Source organism: Carassius gibelio, chromosome A2, assembly GCF_023724105.1.
Source record: "Carassius gibelio isolate Cgi1373 ecotype wild population from Czech Republic chromosome A2, carGib1.2-hapl.c, whole genome shotgun sequence".
Taxonomy (NCBI): Eukaryota; Metazoa; Chordata; class Actinopteri; order Cypriniformes; family Cyprinidae; genus Carassius; species Carassius gibelio.
Window position 1 is genome coordinate 16,753,847 of NC_068372.1, and position 20,662 is coordinate 16,774,508.

At 35.8% G+C, this 20,662-nt stretch overlaps 3 protein-coding genes across 3 annotated transcripts; all 3 read right to left on the bottom strand.

Annotated features, from left to right (window-relative positions):
- Positions 1-1,452: 1,452 nt before the first annotated feature.
- LOC128028958 (protocadherin-like wing polarity protein stan) lies at positions 1,453-13,716 on the bottom strand. The gene is made up of 11 exons (XM_052616354.1): positions 13,590-13,716; positions 13,243-13,311; positions 12,862-13,025; positions 12,731-12,772; positions 12,531-12,620; positions 12,352-12,441; positions 3,230-3,352; positions 2,729-2,842; positions 2,552-2,645; positions 2,310-2,422; positions 1,453-2,223 (listed from the first exon to the last, which is right to left on the bottom strand). The coding sequence occupies exons 1-11, from the start codon at positions 13,654-13,656 to the stop codon at positions 2,104-2,106; spliced, it is 1,086 nt and encodes a 361-aa protein (XP_052472314.1). The 5' UTR covers positions 13,657-13,716; the 3' UTR covers positions 1,453-2,103.
- Positions 13,717-17,907: 4,191 nt separating this feature from the next.
- LOC127939891 (GTPase IMAP family member 9-like) lies at positions 17,908-19,079 on the bottom strand. Its single transcript, XM_052536133.1, has 2 exons — positions 18,901-19,079; positions 17,908-18,803 (listed from the first exon to the last, which is right to left on the bottom strand). Exon 2 carries the CDS (start codon positions 18,739-18,741, stop codon positions 17,908-17,910), a length of 834 nt encoding a protein of 277 aa, XP_052392093.1. The 5' UTR covers positions 18,742-18,803; positions 18,901-19,079.
- A 3-nt stretch (positions 19,080-19,082) lies between these two features.
- Positions 19,083-19,897, bottom strand: LOC127939907 (GTPase IMAP family member 4-like). The gene is made up of 2 exons (XM_052536134.1): positions 19,194-19,897; positions 19,083-19,095 (listed from the first exon to the last, which is right to left on the bottom strand). The coding sequence occupies exons 1-2, from the start codon at positions 19,895-19,897 to the stop codon at positions 19,083-19,085; spliced, it is 717 nt and encodes a 238-aa protein (XP_052392094.1).
- Between the last annotated feature and the right edge of the window lie 765 nt (positions 19,898-20,662).

The window sequence follows — 20,662 nt, forward strand, 5'->3', positions numbered from 1 at the left end:
AACACACGATCGTGACCCTTTTCCGTTGGGACTGCATTATCCTTCAGAAATAAACGATGTGCAATCCGAAATGCAGGGAACAAACAAAAACACTTGCAACAACTCCGTTGATGCTCTGTAAAAATAAACTCCATCCACTGGTCCCTTAATGCTGTTTCTCTTTTGGTAATCTGTGCAGGGTTGTCTTGCCCTGGCAACCAAAAACACACTTCTTTTGTGACTTTTCGCGACGCTCTCGCTCTGATCAGGCTGTGCTCAGCCTCTCAGTGCTCTGCTATAAGGGAGCGCGCGCTCTTCCGGCAGAAGAGCGCGCACTTAGGACCCATATAAGGAAATTCCGCTCCATCTAACGTCACACAGAGTCATACTCGAAAAAAAACTTTCCGAAACTTGAGACAAACCGGAAGAGGTTTTTTTGGAACAAAAATACTCCTTCAAACGTACAACTTAATTTTTGAAACTTTGTCCATGTTTAGCATGGGAATCCAACTCTTTAACAGTGTAAAAAACTCAGTATGCATGAAATAACATTTCACTCCCCCTTTAAAAGTGTTTTCTGCGAGTCATTGTGCTTTAATTCGTTATTGTTTCACGTGCGTTTACCAAAAAAGCACTTAACACAGTCGCACGTAGTCGTGCTTTATGTGCTGCTCAGGAGTCACTATCTGTTTGTTAAGTGGTGAAATGTCACCTTGTAGAATGGCTCTTAATTGTAGTACATGATCATTTATTGACGTTAACCTTATGCTGCGTTCCAGACAAACAACTTGGATATAATAACTATAATACAATACAATATTATTTGATATTATATTATAGGGTATAGTATTATACTTTACATAATAATATATAATATACTTTATATACTTTATATATTTATATATTATGTTAGGTAAAAAAAAAAATGTAGCCTGATTGTCGAAATGTTTACATTTTTCTGCCCTTTTTAATTATTTAATTTATAAATTAATACAAAAATGAAGAAAGAAAAAAGTTGTGAAGTGTACAATAAAGCACAATCAAGTCCTTATATTATAATCACATTGCACTTTAATCAAGTTAAAGGTGCAATCTGCCGATTGTCCTCCAGGTGATGAGTGTCTGTAAACACCTTCCTGATAAGGCTCTGTTGTCAGTTCTTCATATGTGGATTACTCAGTTAGCTTGATTTTATTGTTGAGGGTTTGACATGATCCAGGATTTATAAATTGTTCAAAGCTCATCCTGGAGCCGCTTTCATAGCAACAGGCCCGTGAGCTCAAACTCAAGAGCAGCTTATTTCAAATAAACAGGATCAGATCACATCTTTTTAAATGAAGGGGTTACTGAAAGTTTGTCCCCACCACTGATATTTACTTGTGTACCTTATTTCCAGAAATCATCATTTAAAATGATTTTGAAAATAGTTATGTTGTGTAAAACTATAATTATGGACACAACCAATTTTGCTCATTGGAATATTTATTCATGAAAAGCTGTTATATCATAATTATACTGCAGTCATACACACACTTAAATATAGTTTGTATGAGCCATGCATTAATCTGAATGGAGAGCTTAATTCATTAATTATTAAAATAATTAATCCCATGATTCTCAAATCTCAAAACGCTTTTATGAAGCACAATTAAACACAGTCTGTTTTGTCTTTGGTGATTTAGGATCTTTAATGTTTTCATGTATAGCAAATCCGCTTAAATGAACGGCTAATTACAAAACCCTGAAAACTGAAAAAAGCAGAGCCCATAGAAATACTAAAATTGGTGAAAAATAACTGGGAATGACAAAACAAATATGGTTACATTTTATTTATCCATCAGCAGTTTCATGTCATCTTGCGGGCTGGGCTGTTTCCTTTATATTAATTATATGTATATTAATTATATGATGTCATTACACTGATATCTCCACTACATTGCTGGTCATGGTTTTGAGTATTGATATATCTGCCCTTTCCAATGAACACAACAACACAAAGTAATCTCAGACAATTTAATCCAGTTATTTGAATCAAATCTACTAATTTATTTGAAGCACCAAATCAGCCAGAAATCAGTTATCACGATTAAAAGATCTGGCATCTGTCAGATCATCTCGCATGTATTAAGCAAGGTGTGAAGAATGGACCCCCTGGTCAATTTTCGGCGGGTTGTCAGTCACATCCACAATGGTGACGAGTACAACAGCATCAGCCGTCTTACTGGCATCATTCTGCTGAGTTGCCTGATTTTACAAGGAAACACTGTTTAGGAAAAAATATACAAACAAAGTAGTAAAATCTCTTCAGACTTATAAGAAACTTCTGATACCTGTATGGCAACAGTAATCTGCCCTGTTTGCTCTCTGTCTAGCGCTGCCGTCACAGAGATGACCCCAGTGTTTCGGTCGATCTCAAAGCTGTTCTGATATTCATTTGGAATGACTGAAACAAAAATATCAATATATGCTGTGTTATTATCAGAAAGGTAATTCAGATCATGAGTACATTTAATGATTATTTTATTGTTTAGATTAGGACGTAAGTGTGTTGTAAATCATCCGTTACAGGTACCTGATGTTATGCTGTAAACTACAGGCTCGTTGATGCCCGTGTCGCCATCTTGAGCTTTTATGGGCTCAGGAGTGATGTCCGAGAAGAGTCCGATCTGTGCATGGACAGAAAGAGGGTTTTATTCATGTGCTCAGACATGTATTTAAAGCTTCGATCTTGTCCTCCGAGTTCATTTACCTGATTTTCCTCAATGGATGCCTTGTAGAGACAGTGATCAAAATAAGGGTTTAGGTTGTCAAAATCTTCAATCGTTAGTGTAATTGTTGTTGTGTCCCTGAGTCCTCCTTTATCCTGCGAGAAAATAAACTCCCTTAAAATTTTTCAAAAGTAATCAATTGGTAGATTAGTAGAGCATCTTCCCAATTGTGATTTATTGTAACCCAATGAAATTAATTTCTCAGCTCAGTCCATTGGATTAAACTTTATCCAAACACTGACTTTATTTTTAACTTTTTAATGATATTGAAAATTATAGTTTCCAGACATCAAGACAGCTGTTCTTATATGGAAAGAAGAAGCTTGTACATTCTGCTAAACATCTTTTTTTGTGTCCCTCGAGTAAGTAGATGATGACAGAGTTTGCAGATTTGGATGAGCTTTGCTTTATAGGCTAGAGTAGTATTTTGATGTTTAATAATGGATGTAAGACTAGAAGGATGTCAGAGAGTTTGTATTTACTTTAGCTTCCACCATGAAGACGTATTGTTGAACATTGTTGTAGTTCACAGGCTTAATCAACTCGATGTCAGCTGCATTGTTTTGCAGGTCATATCTCAGACCAAAATTTTCTGGTACTGGAGGCTGTTAACAGAAGTGATGAATTAAAATAGGGTCATGCATAAATTCATGAGCGTACACATTATTTTCTTTTGTTTCTTTAAAAATGATTTGCATGCATCAATTCTGTAATTAGAAAACATGAGATTAGACATATTCATTGCTTTAAAGGGATAGATCACCCAAGAATCTAAATTACGTCATTAATAACTCACCCTCATGTTGTTCCAAACCTGTATGACCTCCGTTCATCTTCGGAACACAGTTTAAGATATTTTTTATTTAGTCAGAAAGCTCTTAGTCCCTCCATTGAAGCTGTGTGTACGGCATACTGTCCATGTCCAGAAAGGTAAGAAAAACATAATCAAAGCAGTCCATGTGACATCATGTGTGGTCAGTTAGTTTTTTGAAGCATCAAAAATACACTTTGGTCCATCAATGTCTTCTCTTCCGTGTCTGTTGTGAGAGAGTTCAAAACAAAGCAGTTTGTTATATTCGGTTCGCGAATGAATCATTTGATGTAACCGGATCTTCTTTAACCAGTTCACCAAATTGAACTGAATTGTTTTAAACAGTTTGCGTCTCCAATATGCATTAATCGACAAATTGGAAGAGAAGGAAGTGAAGACAATGCTGGAAGAGAAGACAATGCTGAATAAAGTCGTAGTTTTTGCTATTTTTGGACCAAAATGTATTTTCGATACTAAAAATTCTAACTGACTCTCTGATGCCACATGGACTACTTTGATGATTCTTTTCTTACCTTTCTGGACATGGACAGTATACCGTACACAAAGCTTCAATGGAGGGACTGATAGCTCTCAGACTAAATCTAAAATATCTTAAACTGTGTTCGGAAGATAAACGGAAGTATCACGGGTTTGGAACGACATGAGGGTGAGTTATTAATGACATAATTTAGATTTTTGGGTGAACTATCCCTTTAATAGAGTTAGAGCCATATTGGTATTAAATCTAGTTTGATGGATTAAAAGTCATATGATATTTATCAGGTGAATATTAACGGAATAAGGAACAGGACATGAAAGTGCAATGGTTTTATTAATGTAGATTTTTGTTTATGATCAAAGTGCAGAGTTCCCAAGACAAGAGCTCAACAGCATCTGTAAGGTTCACACAACAGTCGGGGGCTTGCCCAGCTAGAAATGTGTCATGTTCTGGGAATGTTTTCAGCGGCAAGTTTTATTTTAGTTCCCAGAATGTTCTTTTTAAAAGGTAGGATAACATTCTCCAAAAACATTCTAAAAATGTGTATTGATAACATTGATAACAAGCTTCCCACACTGTAAAAGGTGATTCTCTATATTTATTCAATAAAATTGTGTCAAAATTTTACAAGCAAAATTATCAATTAAATGTAACACATTTTAATTAAGTAGAAATAATCATTCAAATGGAGTAAATAAAATGAAAAAAAAGTAACATTTACACAAAAATATTGATTTAATAAAAAAAAAAAAAAAAAGAAAAAACACTATGCTAAAGAATACTATGTTATGCATGCCAGGCCAGTAGTTGGCGATCATGAAACACCCTTCGAAAACATATGCATGCACATGACATCAACCTTTTTACAAATTCACATTTTTGTTGCTTACATAGATATGATAAAGGCATCATGTTCAAAAGGTTGTAAGGCCCCCAAAACAGAATTATTGAAGACACCTAAAGTTCACACAATGAAGCATTAAGATTTTCAGCCAAGTGGTTCACAAAAGGGTTAATTTCTGGAAACTTCATTTGCTCACAATACCACCTGGTGGCCAACGAGTGTAAAACAAGCAGATATATTAGAGACAGAGGTGTAAAGTCCAGGGGTCAGAAGGTAAAAGTCCTGCCATATTTTGTTCCACCCATGAACTCAGCAGCTGATTTCACCAGAGGAACCAAGTCATTCCTTTCAAGTCACAAACTAGTCTCAAGTCAAATCCTCAAAGAGTTAAAGTCAATGAGATAATTAAATGATGATTGTGTATTAGTGATGAACACCTGCCATTATTGTGTGTTACAGAGGATCAGATGTTGGTGTTTTATTGGTAAAACTGATGCCACCATCATGGAGAGTGTTTGCTTCAGTTGAGCTCTTGACCTTTAGCTTCTTGTGTTAGATATTTTTCTGTAAAAGTACATGTGCTATTATAAAGCGGTGTGATCAGTGCTGTGCAGAAAACCATTACTAGCAGGTTTTACATGATGGAGTAATTATTAGGCATCAGCCTGTTTATTTCCAAAACAATTTTATTTCATTTAACATATGTTCCATTTTTAAATAACCTACCTTGTGGAACTGCCACATGCAAATGAACCATTGGTTTAACAGTTATAATGAATTAATTTGAAGTGTAATGAATATAAATTATTTAAACCTTATCCTACTAAGAAGCACAGACATCATGACCCAGTATATGAATCTCAACAATGGTGAAAATCAACAAAATGCTTCAAGCTGAAGTGCATGCTGGGTAACACCATAGTAAAAACTCCCATCATGCACTGTAGCATGAATAAATATTGTCACCACTGTTGAGGATCATATGATAAGTGTTCATGTCTAAAATCCTGAGCTTGTACAGATCCCCACAATATTTACGCATTACAATAATATTTGTTTAATATAACTTTTTTTGTAGTTCAGTAATAGCTGAACATCATGTAACAAACCAAAGAGGAACACCCTCACAATGTTCACTTAAATGTTTTAGATAAAAAGCAATTTAATTTGTTATTTCAAACTTTTAATTCAGCAATGTGTCAATGTTTACTATATAACACAACCACAAGTGTTTAAAAGCATATTGCTTTGTAATATTAAAAGGGTCAAGAGCACAACTAAAACAAACACTGATCTCCATGATGGTGGCATCATTTTAACCAATCATTGATCATCCGATCCTCTGTAATTTTCAATAACAGCAGGTGTTAACAGCATCACTACTGCACAATCATCATTTAATTAGTCACTTTATCTCACTAACTTTAACTCTTTGAGGACTTGGGATTTAACTTGAGACTAGTTTGTGACTTGAAAGGAATTACTTGTTTCCTCCTCCTCAGGTGAAATCACCTGCTGAGTTCATGGGTGAACCAAAAATATGGCAGGGCTTTTACTTTCTGACCCCTGGACTTTACACCTCTATGTGTAATATATCTGCTTGTTTTACACTTGTTGGCCACCAGGTGGTATTGTGAGCAAATTAAGTTTCCAGAAATTAAACATTTTGTGAACCACTTGGCTGTAAAGCTTAAAATTTCATGAGGCTTCATCTTCCCATCACTAGCTGTAACTACAGCTGTAAACAGAAAGCTGTAACTTTCGTTACGGCGAAAAAGGTGAGAATTTAAAAACATCATCAGGTGACGTGTGTTACTTGCTGATGTCATGTAACAATCTGTTAAACTGGTTTTATCTTGAGTTATACAATATTTATTTATAAAGCACATTTAAAAACAACCAAGGCTGAACAAAGTGCTGTACATAGCAGAGGATAAAATGCAGAGCAGTACCGGACAAAAGAAACAACTGAATAAAGAAAAAGAAAACAAAAAGAAAAAATAAGCAGTAATCGTCAAAAGCAAGAGAAAACAAAAAAGTCTTTAAAGAAGATTTGAAGATGGAAACAGAAGGAGCCAGTCTTATATAGAGAGGCAGACTATTCCAAAGTTTTGGGCCTGCAGTCGCAAAAGCACGGTCACCTCATTTTTTAAGCCTGGATCTAGGCACGATGAGAAGACAGTGATCGCTGGATCTCAAAGTACGAGAAGAAGTGTACGGACAGAGCAGATCAGTGAGGTACTGAGGGGCCAAATTGTTAAGAGCTTTATACACAAAAAGTAAAATCTTAATCAATTATAAATTTAACAGGTATCCAATGGAGTTTGAATAAAATAGGGGTGATCGACTCATACTTGCGTGTCCCAGTGAGTAGTCTAGCTGCTGCATTTTGCACTAGCTGTAGGCGAGAGAGAGAAGACCGAGATAGACCAAAGTAAAGTGAATTACAGTAGTCTAGTCGTGATGTTACGAATGCGTGAGTCACTATTTGAAGATTACTCTGAGTTAAAAACGGTTTCACTTTAGAGAGTTGGCGAAGCTAAAAAAAGCATGACTTTACAACAGCACTGATCTGTTTCTCAAATTTTAAGTTGTGGTCAAACAGAAAGCCCAGATTTCTTGCGCAGTGAGTTTCATATGGTGCAAGAGAACCACGCTCAACATCAAACACACAGTTTTCGTTGGGCCCGAATATAACTATTTCAGTTTTATTTTCATTTAGGTTTAGAAAGCTACTTGAAAGCCAAAGTTTAAGATCACTTAAATAGGCAAACAACGGTTGTAGACCATTTTTATCATTATGTTTTAAAGGAAAATAAATCTGAGTATCGTCGGCATACAAATGGAAGGATACTTCATATTTATTAAAGATGGAAGCCAGAGGTAACAGATACAGAATAAACAATATGGGGCCAAGGATTGATCCCTGTGGGACTCCGCAGTTCAGAGGTACACTAGTGGAGGATTGATGACCAATACGGACACTAAAACATCTATTGTTCAGATAAGAGCGGAACCACTGCAAGAACCAACGCCTCGAAAACCCACGGATGTCTCCAGACGTCGCAACAGGACCTCATGGTCTACTAAGTCAAATGCAGAACTCAAATCTAATACGACTAAGGCCATTGATTTCCCAGAGTCAGTTTCAGTGAAAATATCACTTGACACTCTTAAAAGAGCAGATTCAGTACTGTGTAGAGCTTTAAAACCAGATTGAAATGTTTCATGGAGAGAATTTGCGGATAAGTATGATTGTAGTTGAACCAGTACAACTCTCTCAAGGATCTTCGAAATAAAAGGTAGATTAGAAATAGGACGATAGTTAGAAAGAGTGGAAGGATTGATATTAGTTTTTTTTGAAATATGGCGTCACCACAGCAACTTTCAGACTGTTAGGGAAGGAACCAGTTGACAGGCATTTGTTAATTAAAAGTAACAGGCCCGGTCCAACTGTGTCCATAATTTGCATAAGGAAAGAAGGTGGAATAACATCCTGTGGACAGATAGTGGGTTTTAAATGACCAATAATTTCATTACATGTGTCCAGATCAATCGACTCAAACTCAGACCAGATGGAGGAACAAAATGGAACATCATGCGTATACACTGAGTTAGACAATTAAGATCTTAAAATTGTGATCTTATCAACAAATAACTTTGCAAAATTGTCACAGAGAGCAGTAGAGGGCTCTAAGGTGGGATGCACAGGGGGATTTAAAACTGAGTTAATAGTAGCAAAGAGAAATTATTAGAAATAAGTTCAGAAAAATGTTTGCATTTTGCAGACTTTGCAGCTTTCTGAAACACCTTATAGGCATTTTGCATGATTTCATACGAAACCTGCAGACGGTCCTTTTTCCATTGGCGCTCCGCATGTCTACATACCCATCTAAGGCTACGTGTAGTGTCAGTGTGCCAGCCCAGCAGGCACAGTACATCAATGTGACGTCAGGAAGACGTTGGACTCCAACTAATCCAACGTCAGTCAGACGTCATATTTTAGTTGAAAATGAAAGTCGGGTTGATGTCTAAACCCAACTTTGTTTGACGTCAAACTCCGACATCAGACAGACGTTAAATTTTGGGGTGAAATGCATGGCAGCACATTAAATATCTCAATATCTCAGCAGAGAAGGATTAAACAACTCCACAAACAGCATTACCAGCTTCACTTGCTACAAACCATACTGACTTTATGTCTGCCAGACGCCTACAAAAGCTCTTATTGAAAATTAACAGGGGTTTAACTTTAATGCGTTTAATTTCCATAACATATAACAGTTAAACACCATAACAGTGATTAGTGTTTCCATTAGTTGGGCTCTTAACACTTATTATATCTTTTGTCTTCGCTGTGATAGCTGTGTGTCAAGCACATTTGCAGCATCAACGAAAGATAACGTGACATGAGATCAGGTGATGGCTGTTATCTGTTAATGGTTTTATAATCATAAAATAACCTGATTCACTGATGTTTTTACATTCATATTACAAACACTGTGTTTCTGTCACATGAGAGCCAGTGGTATTATAACAATCAGTTAAAATCTTTTAAACATGAGCTCATAAGACGTAACCTACGCTGACACACACAGACATCAACAATCAGCGTATGAATCTCAACAATGGTGACATGCTTCATGCAGCAATGCATGCTGGGAGCAATGAGTTTTATACTATGGTGGCTCCCAGCATGCATTGCTGGATGAAAGCATGTCACCATTGTTGAGATTCATATACTGATTATTGATGTCTATGTGTCTCAAAAGATGTTTCTCTCAAAATGCATTTAAAAAAAAATAGGAATGTCTGATCTGAAGGAAAAAAGTATTGTTTCTTGAATCTTGTTCATTAACAATTGGGTCAATGACAAGAAAAATTATCCTCAATCAATTTTCTTCATGATTATGAAAACTATATCACCTTATATTTGTTCATGGCCCCTTTTATAACAAATTATGTTTTGGTAAACACTATTACAAGAACCACAAACTTACTAAGCCAAGAGTCAAACTGCCCAACTAAAGCAAACACTGATCACAATAATGGTGACCAAACATTTTCAAATAAAACATCAACATCTAAATCTCTGTTAATTTTCAAAAATAACTTCTGTAAAAGTCTGACAGAAATAAAGTCAAACTGGTTAGTAATAAGTGAAGCTCGTAATATGTGTACTGCCATGCATTTCAACGTTTTTTATGATTTTTTGTGGGGGTGTTTATTCCAGCCAAAATTCAGCATCTGCCCAATGTTGGAGCTTGACGTCAAACAGTCGTTGGATTTAGGCGTCAACCTGATTTTCATTTTCAACCAAAATCCAATGTCTAACTGACATTGGAGTCTACATCCTGTGCCTGCTGGGAGGGCACTGGTGCAGGATTGTGATTTTTGTACCTCAAAGGTGCAACAGAATTCATGATATCTGCGCAGGTGGAATTAAAAAGATTAAGATGTGCATCAGCATCCATGTTATGCAGGGTAGAGACAGATTCCAGGCAGTTACGTACATTGTGATAGGCTGTGGAAAAATCTTCACTAGAGCGTTGGGTAAGACAACGAGTCATTGCCAGTGATGGATTTTTAAGTGTGCGTCCAGTGAGAGGAACAGTAAAAAGTACAGGCATGTGGTCAGAGAAAGATGCACTGTTGATTTCTATATTTGAAATAAAGAAGCCATGAGTTAAAATCAAATCAAGGGTGTGGCCATGGATATGTGTTGGACCAGAAACCCACTGAGTAAAGTCAAAAGACTCAATCATATTTAGAAATTCAGCTGAATATGGTTTCGAAGTACAGCAAACGTGAATGTTGAAATCACCCAGCAGTAATATTTTGTGGTGTTTGATAACTAGATCACCCATTAGAGCAGCAAGCTCACTTAAAAAGTCCTTATTTTGCTGAGGAGGACGATAAATTAGAGCTATGGCAATGGGGTTAACTAAGACTAATTGTAACAGTTGCACCTCAAAACTGTGGTAGGAGCCGGTAGGTAGAGATCAACAATGAAGAGTATTTTTAAAAACAGCAGCAAGACCAGTTCCGAAAATGGAGATAACTCGCCGGGCTTTGTCCAAGTCTCAGTAACACACAAGAAATCCAGGGTTTGAGAGGCGAAAAAGTCATTTAAAATGAAAGTTTTGTTTACCAGAGACCGGGCATTAATGAGCGCGAACTTCAGCCGCGATGAAACAGATGCTGGCTGTGTTTCTCGGCACAGCGAGCAAAGGTTGTGAAGATTAGCTCCACCACGGCCAGGGTGACTGTAAATCCGAGCAGGTGCAGAGAGGAATCCGGGTATAATAGGGCACGGTAGATCGACCTGGAGCTGGCACAGGTATGCAGGGGGGAGAGATGGACAGGGTGGAAGCTCGAAACGCGGTCCACAAACATCGCACCTAACGTTAGGCCAGGCAGTGACCGTGCTACGGATGTTTAAAAGTGATAAACGGTCATAGACCAATATAGCATTACAATATAAAACTAAATGAGACATATACAAAAACATAGTAGGTACAAAAGATAGCAACAAGGCGGTCTGCAGACGGCATGCCAAAGACATCGGCGCCATCATGTCAATTTGCATCCAATTTGAGTTTAGTCTATGCTATTAATTTACTGCAAGTGACTATAGCAAACGTGTTGCAACACATAGGATCCTGCAGATTTATATCATATATATTTTTGTCTATTGTTTTTAAATTACTTTTTTCATGAACCTCTATGTAACCCAGATGCATTCTGGGTGCCATGGATGAGTTTTGTATGATGTACCCAGAATACATTGCTGCATGAAGCATGTGACTATTGTTGAGAGTCATACACTGAATCTTGATGTTTGTGTGACAAAGACAAAATTTTTTCTAGAATTCTTGAAATTATCTACTTTAAATTTAGCTAGGTCTCAGGCTGTTGACCCATTGAGTCACTTTAATAAATAAAACCAACTAACACCATTCATTAAACTGGGTGAAACCATGTAACCAGACCACATATGTGGTGATGTCTTATCCATCAGCAAGCAATCAGCGTCATCCACATGTCCTTTTGCTGTTTTTGCCACAATGAAAAAATACAGCAGCTAAAGATCAACACTGCCAAGTCAAGTGTCAAATTACATAACTAAAGCCAACACATACCATCATTATGGTGACATCAAATCAAACTATTACTTTAAAACAGACATCAACATCTAAACCTCTGCTTAAATCTTACTTAGAATGTTAGGGGTTAATGTTCTAATAATGTTATTAATAAAAATATTTAGAATGTTTTTAGAGAACGTTATCCTATCGTTTGAGAGAATGTTCTGGGAACAAAAATAAAACTACCCGCTAAAAACTTTGTTAGAACAATGGTAATGTTCTTAGAACATTTTTAGAACAAAAAATTCTAGCTGAGTAAGGCACAACTGTATGACGTTGTATAATAATTGTTCACGACTCACCAGTATAGAATATGTAAGTCTTTTGTTTTCTAGAGTCATATCCTTATCAATAGCTGTCACTTTCTGCACAACCCAACCTACAGGCGTCCCCTGGAATGAAAGACACTGTTTAGTAAGAGATGCGAGGGAGCTCGGACACCAAACACAATGCAGCTGTAGAGATGTGAGATTATACACACATCGGACACTGTGCCGGTGTATGATTTGCTCTGGAAGATCGGAGGGTTGTCATTGATATCCGCAATGTATAGTGTCCGGATGTTTTTCGCCTGAAATGGAAAATGAAGAATCTATAGTCAAGGTTATTTACTGAATCTTTATTTCTATAATATGTTGTCTTATTTAATGATTTATGATGTTATTGTTTAAATAAACATACCCCTCTTACGCAGGATATTGAATAATACACAGCATCTGCAGACTAGAAAACATAAAACATACAAAAAGATTTATATAAAAAATGCAATATCTATCTATCTATAGGCACTTGATCATTGAGCGTGAACAAACCATCTTTATTGCCTCAAGATCCAGTGGTTTAATGGTCCGTACAATAGCAGTTGAGTCTCCATCAGAGTAAACCAGCTCCAAATAATTCATACAAAGGCCACAGAGATGTGGCTCCAGAACCAGACGAACATATGGGCTGATGTTAGTGATAATCTCTATATCTCCTGTAAGCCATATCAAATACACATTTAAATACATACTCTAAATTATACACACTAGATAATGTTTTTGCATTATGACTCCCATGATACCATTTCATTATTGGCTCGTTTATCTAAATTTTAACAATAAATTGAAATGGAAAAACAACAACAACAATACTATTTTATATTAAATATCATAAAAAAAACCATTATGATATAATATATTGGCATATCGTACCTTCAAATTCCTCATCGACAGTATTTAGAGTGGTATAAGTTCCACTTACACAGTCTACCTCTGTAGAACCTTAAACAATAAGCAATTGGTTTCTGGGGTTAGTTAAATTCAGCAGCACACAATGCTATTATATGTAGTATATAGAAAATCAAGACAAATTGAGCTTTCTATGAAAAAATTGGTCTGAAATACTGAAACAACTACAGAAACAATTGCATGGCTCTGCTTCCGTTCTTAAATCTTTACAGCAGTAAATCAGAGTTACTGAAACTTGACATTATCAAAACTAAAATCTAATTTTCCCCAGTATGTTTTAACCTTTATAGATAGACAGAAAACTGACTTACCAATAGCGCTCCTTACACTGTCGACATGCAGACACACTAAAATAATTAAAACAGAGAATAAGGCCATGTTTTCAGTGCAGATTGTATCGTGAAGTCTGGCAGTGAACAGAATGACTATCGTTGTGTAATATATATATATGTATCTTTCTGAGCTGTTATCTATTATGTTAACTGTTTATGCCATAAAGAGTTATGGCCTCTACTGTAATCAGGTATCAAAGGTGCATGATAGAGGCCAATAAATGGGATTAAAAGATATTACATTTGATTCTTACAGGCATTACATGGTTTTTAAGATAATTTTATATAAATGTATTGAATATCCCTTACGAAAATTAACCATGGTTTTACTACAAATATAACCAAAAAAACATGGTAACTATAGTTAAACCATGGTAACCACAAAATAACCATAGTTTTGCTAAATTAACCATAGTTTAACCATGGTATTAGTAGTAAATCTGTGGTTATACAAATGGTAGTCAACATGCCAAAAAACCATGGGTTACTACAGTTTTACTATAATAAAACCATGGTTATTTTTCGTAAGGGATAACCTTCACAATTTATACAAAAAAGTGTTGTTGCAAGATATGTAACGTTATGGGAAACCAATTTGGTAATTGTTTCTTGCCGAATCAAAATTGCCGTGATGTGGAGATGAAGCAGACATTTTGTACAGTGGTGGACCGATCTGAACCTAGGAACAATGGGAAAGTGTAAGTTCCAGCTGAAGAGGCTGGAAAACCAAAATGTAAAGACACGGTTGCAGCCTGTTAGAGGTAAAAATGTTGAGGGATTTTTTAGCGTTTGCAGCGTTGGGGACCATGAGAATCAGCGCTGTGAAATCCCACATGCATTGTGATGGCCACAAATCAGCGGTGAGAGTCAGACAGCCTACAGTGACTGATAAATCTACAAGTAATAACGTTACGATGACAACTGATGTTGTAGTCACCAACATTACCATAGCAAAATCAAGCAACAGGCAATGTATCCTGATTCTGAAACCGTCAAATCTTTCACTTGTGGCAAGGACTAAATCAGCTACATTTTAACATTTGGAGCTAAAATCACACATGCCTTAATTAACTTACACAGTAAATGACAATTGACAGAGACAAATGACAAGTAAATGCAGTTTCTATGGCTCTTGCATACATGTATCTACTTTGAATACATTAAGTTTCAGCATTTAAAAAGTTGACCATTGAAGTTGAAAAGTTGAAGCTGAGCTGTTTTGTGATTTATGAAACAATTATAAATAAGATCATTCTCTTTCTGAACTCCGAGGAGGCAGTGAGATTACATTTTGTTATAATTGCACACTTTTGTTTTTGGTTAGCCTACAGTTACTGATTTGTTGTTTTGCGCACACTTTTACAAAAGCAAGCTTTTTGAATAATTGTGGCTCTCAACTTAAACTAAAGTTCCTGTTAATTTTGAAATATCTCCAAATAAATTGACATTTTAAACTGCCTCCTGAGCCATTTCTAATTCAGTTCAGAGTGACATAGTTTCATCATTGCATCATCATCAAACTGACTGGTTGCAATTCAGAATTTGGGACTTGTCTAAAGAAATATGTGTGTGTATAATATCCGTGGTTAGTCATGGGTTGTGTATGACATTAAAAAGGCATAAAATTAAATTTGAAGATACCTGCAGAAACCCTGAACCAACTTCATACGCTGTGCTTTATGCCTTTCGTATAACTCTGTGCTTTCTTTATTGTTACATAATACAATAACTTAAAGTCAAATCGTTATTTCACAGCAATATATCAATATATTTGTCAAAATAATAAGAAGAATAAAGAACAGTCAACTGGTGATTATAGTAAAATAAACCCCTTTAGGGTGATACAAGTTTGTGTCTGGATGTGACCATCATGTCAGGCTTTATTTTGCAATAATAAACAGTTATTATTCCTTCCTCAAGGAATTTTTCCTTCCTTAATAAATAAATCTGAAAAGCTTCATGCTGGAGTTTGGCCTGCAATTGAACAGGCAGTAAAGTTCCTCGGCATCCATTAATGATCCACACCTGATACTGCTGGGATTTTTAAATGTATGCCCTATTCTATGTTTCTACTGCCAACACGGAAAAGGCCTTATCTTTACACTGTTTATTAGTTATGATCCTTGATCATCAGAACTAATCAGCATTGAGAAGATTACTTTAAAAATAAAATAGATCACAGATTGCAAGTTAACCTATTTCAAATGTAATATGTAGTGTAATTTCAATTACTTTAATAATGTAACTGATAATGGTTTTTTGTTATTATTATTCTTTAAATTTCTGTTTTCAACTGTTAATCATTTGCAAACATTTAAACCAATATTTTACAAAATCACTTTGAGTGATGAACAAATAAAATTACTCAGTAAAGAGAGTTTGAGTATATTGAAAATAGTTATTTTCTAATTAATTCAATGAAAACAGCAATCAAATCCAATATAGCGACACATCAACATCATGAAAACTTGCATGCTTAATGAAATCACAAAATGTGGTTGCGAGACACACAAGAACTGACAAATGATTGATATTTTAGTTTTGGGAAGTTTAAAGTGGTTTGATTTGACAATATGACGATACAAAATACATATCTTAAATGAAGTAAACGTGACATCCGTGTCTGGACTGCAAATCAGTTCAAATGCCATCAGTATATGTAATATATAATATATGTATACACAGCAAAATCCCCAGTGTTAATTTAACACTCTGAGTGTAGACTCATATAAACTCTGAAGCAGTGTTAAAAGTAACACTGAAGCAGAGTTGAAGGTAATGAGATAATTAAGAAGTTAATTGAGTTATGATTGAGCATTATTGAAGACACCTGATGTTAACAAGCAGAATCACCAACCGAGAAAATCACAATTGTTGATCACTTTTGTTGTTAGTTGTTGTTAGTTTTAGTAACTACTGTTTTGTGACACCTGGAGTTTATTTTCTACTCAGAATTACCCATTCATACTCAAACACCGATTGTTACCGTCATTGTGTGTTGTGTACCAAGTATTGAGTTCTCTGTGTTCATTTGGATATCCGTTTTATTGAGTGGGCATATTTTCATAAAAGATTAACAGCTTGTTAATGCTTGCAAGTGACCATGCTTAAATAGTATGGTGGTTTTCCAGTGTTACCTTGTTAAAGTAAATAGTATAAATTTGCAGATTTTATTTAATTCAATGCTTAACATTAATTTTGAAATATATGAGTGCATAATTTGCAAAAGAAAGAAGAACGTGTACTTTTTTAGTGTTAACCATTACATAATGTAAAATGTACAAAAAAAGAATCAACGAAATTAACTGGGAATTTCCAAGTAAGCTTAACTTAAAAATGTCTTATTAAACCTACTCAGAATTATGTTTAGGCTTTTACTTGGCTAATGTTTGTAAACTTACTAGCCTTTTCTGAATGAAAAAACTTTCCAAGTTTTTCAATTAAATCCTACTCCACATTTTTTACAGTGTACTGAGTGCACGAATGAACATATTAAACATAACATTACATAATTTAAACTTTTATGTTTGCAAATCCTTTTTTTATTGATCTTAGGAAATATTCTAATATTTTGAGATACAGGGTTTTTGACTTTTATGAGCTGTAAACTCTAATCGTCTAAATGAAAACAAAACTTTTGAAATGTTTTACATTACATGTAATAGATCTAGAATGTATGAAAGTTTCACTTTGAGATAAGTTACCAAAAAAAAAAAAAATAATAATAATAATATTTTTTTAAGATGCACCTTTACATTTAATGGCATCCTACTATCCTGGGATCTTACTTTGTGGACTGAGAATGGTTCAAATATTTACTTTAAAATGTTACTTCCATTTTGCCCCTACAAATTTAACTGGGAAGTAACACTGTATATCACATAATAACTATTCATGCAGTAACTAAACACAGAAATTGTCTAATAAATTTAAAATTTAGTACTTTTTCTCTTCTAATAAATAGAACAATTGTGAACTTCATGGCTTGAGCTCCAAAGGTCTCCTGAATCAGTAAAAAAAAAATTACAAATCTGTGCTAACTGAAAGAAAATAAGATGACAAAAAGCTTTAGTCCAATATTTGGGGAGGTGGGTTGATCCCCAAAAATGTTGGGGAGAAGTTGTTATACCCTGTGTAAACATAGTCAGTAGGTATTAGTGCAGTACGAAAACAGTCATTAGCATTTTTAGTAAATAGATCTTCTCTGGATCCAAATTAACAGAACTCAATATCTTTCTCACTCCAAACTGAACACAATGCTTGGCATCCCTTCCTTTAATGTATTGTCTTCAGCATTTCATTTCTGCTTCTTGGGCTCATATGCTGCTTGAAATTCTTTGATTATTGCTTCAGATAGTGATGTTCCATTAGCAGCAGCCATTGCAGCAGCTCCAGCAGCGGTTCCTGTCATTACAGCTGCACGTAGAGCCACATGATTAGGAGCAGCAATCAACACTGCACCTCCTACAACTGCTGCTCCTACACCTGCTGCTATAGCTGTTCCCACTAATGCTGCATCTTTAACCTTTTTCAGCCTTATTTTTCTCTGAGCTTCCTGGTACATATCATTAGTGTAATGCTCTCCTCCGTTCTCCTTCACCATTATGTCGATCTTCTCCAGCAGTTCAGTTACCTGTGATGGATTGTTTTCTTTTTTATTATTGAACACATGATAATGCCCTTTACACTGTTTAACTAGCTCTCCAATCTGCTTGTTTTCTGTCAGAAACTCCACAATAGTTAGTTTTTCCTTTTCTAACTGATCTCCTCTAGTGAACAGAACGATGGTGTAATGTGCAGCTTCTTCTCCAAAGTTCTTCTGAATCCATTTGACTGTGTTTTTCTCTTCATCTGTGAATCTGTCATCCAGTCTGATGACCAGCAGAAACACATGAGGACCAGGAACAGACATTTCTACACACTTCACTAATTCCTTCTTCAGTTGTTCTTCACTGATTGATGTATCAAACAATCCTGGAGTGTCGATCACTGAGATTAATCGACCTGTTTTCTGCTGATGCTGTTGGCATGTCTTAGTCACAGATTCAGCTGAGAATTTTTCTACAAATATCTTTTCTCCCAGGATGGTGTTTCCTGATGCACTCTTTCCAGCTCCAGTTTTCCCCACCATCACGATCCTGAGATCTGTGCACTCGCCAGGTTTTGAGTGTTTGCTCTGGATGCACTCTGAGACTGAGTTTGACAACAGACAAACAAGAAAATAAGCTTCATTTAGTTTTTCAGAAGTATGTCATGATATTTGGTAAAATTGTAATAAAGCTGTTCTCACCTGTTTGGGTTGGATGTAGTTCTGTCTCTGTCTGTTGTTTCTTCTGGTCACATTTTCTTCTTCTGCATTCTTCTAGTTTCTGGACTGTATTTGTTTCTCCTTTGTGTTCAAAGTAGTTTCTCAGTGATTTTGCTGATAGTTTGACCACCTCTTCTTCATCATCCTTGTTTTCTTGTGGATCTCTAGAGTGTCTGTCTACATTTAATTCAGTTCTCTCAATTTTTCTCACATGAGAAATACAATTTTTCTTTTCAGTCACAACATTTGTTGTTTCCTTTTCTTTTACAGTGTACTTGCGAATCTTGTCCCGCACTATTACCTGTTCTTGTTTCGTCTCTTGCACATTTGTTCTTCCATTCTTCTCTTCTTGTTTATTCCTTTCTTTCCTGCTCTTTGTTTGATACTGTAAGTAAATCTCATTATCATAATGATGGTCATTATTCTGTTTGATGATTTCATCAATCTTTTCTAGAAGCTCTGCGATGTGAGATTGATTCATCTCATTTTTACTGTTGATCACATGATATTTACTTCTGCAGTGTCTGACTAGTTCTTGAAACTTTTGAGAAAATGTAAAGGCTGTCAGGTCTCTTTTCGACATTTGTTCTCTTCCAATGAACAGCACCACTGTGAACTTCAAAGCTTGAGCTCCAAAATTCTCCAGAATTTCTTCCACAACGTTCCTCTCATCCTCCTCAAAGGTCTCCAGGTTGATGACGAGCAGAAACACATGAGGACCAGGATCAGAGAGATACAGACTCTTCATCATCTGACTCTTCATCTCTTCCTCAGTCAGATGAGTGTTGAAGAATCCTGGCGTGTCGATGATGGAGATGTTTCTGTCTTCTACTCTTCCTGTCTGTTTCTCACTCTCTCTGGTTCTGCTCTCTTTAAATGCCTCTCGACCCAATATTCCATTTGCAGTTGAACTCTTTCTAGCTCCACAGACTCCCAGCAGCACAATCCTCAGCTCCTGTGAATCACCTGTGAAAAACATCATGCCATTAAGTTCTTAGATGCTTCTTTGATTCTAACATGTCAGTTTTTCAGTCCCAGATATCTTTTTGCTATTTCAATAGAAACACTTTTTCACAAATGCATTTTGTTAACGTATTTTGCTTTGTATCTTGAAAAAATCTTAGCAAAATTGTCATACATCCAGTGCTCTACCTGCATCAGTATTCATAGAACGGATCTAGTACACCCGGCTGCAGCCTGCAGATCGAGACGGAGCTGTACCTGGGGTGGGGCTGCTTGTGTTGCCCCGCCCCTTACCTACATGACAGGAAATGTGTGCGGATTTGGTGGAGGACAGAGTATGCTGTTTAAAAAGCTAAAAACACTGAGCAGTTTTACAAGATTTAAGTTTAATCTTCTGGACCAGTCAAATTCACGAATGAATCATTGGGACATTCTAAAACGCTTAATGTGAAAGTACATGGCCTTATGCATTAAAACAGTTTTTTAAAAAGACCAAACTCAGTAAACAAATTATTAATAAAGCATTCTATTCACAGACAGAGTGTCTAAAATGTATGCGCATCACTGATCTCTAAATAGTAGGCTACCATTGAATGATATATAAAAGTTTAACTTAATGCTGTTAAAATCTATGAAACTGTTTGATGAAATAACCACAATCTTAACAACTGCATTAAAATAAGAGCATGACACGCATAAAATTGTGTTCATTACTATAGCAACAGATTACAGTTATGTCCTTTCAGAATCATCATTGGTAGTTTTTAATCAGCTGAATAAA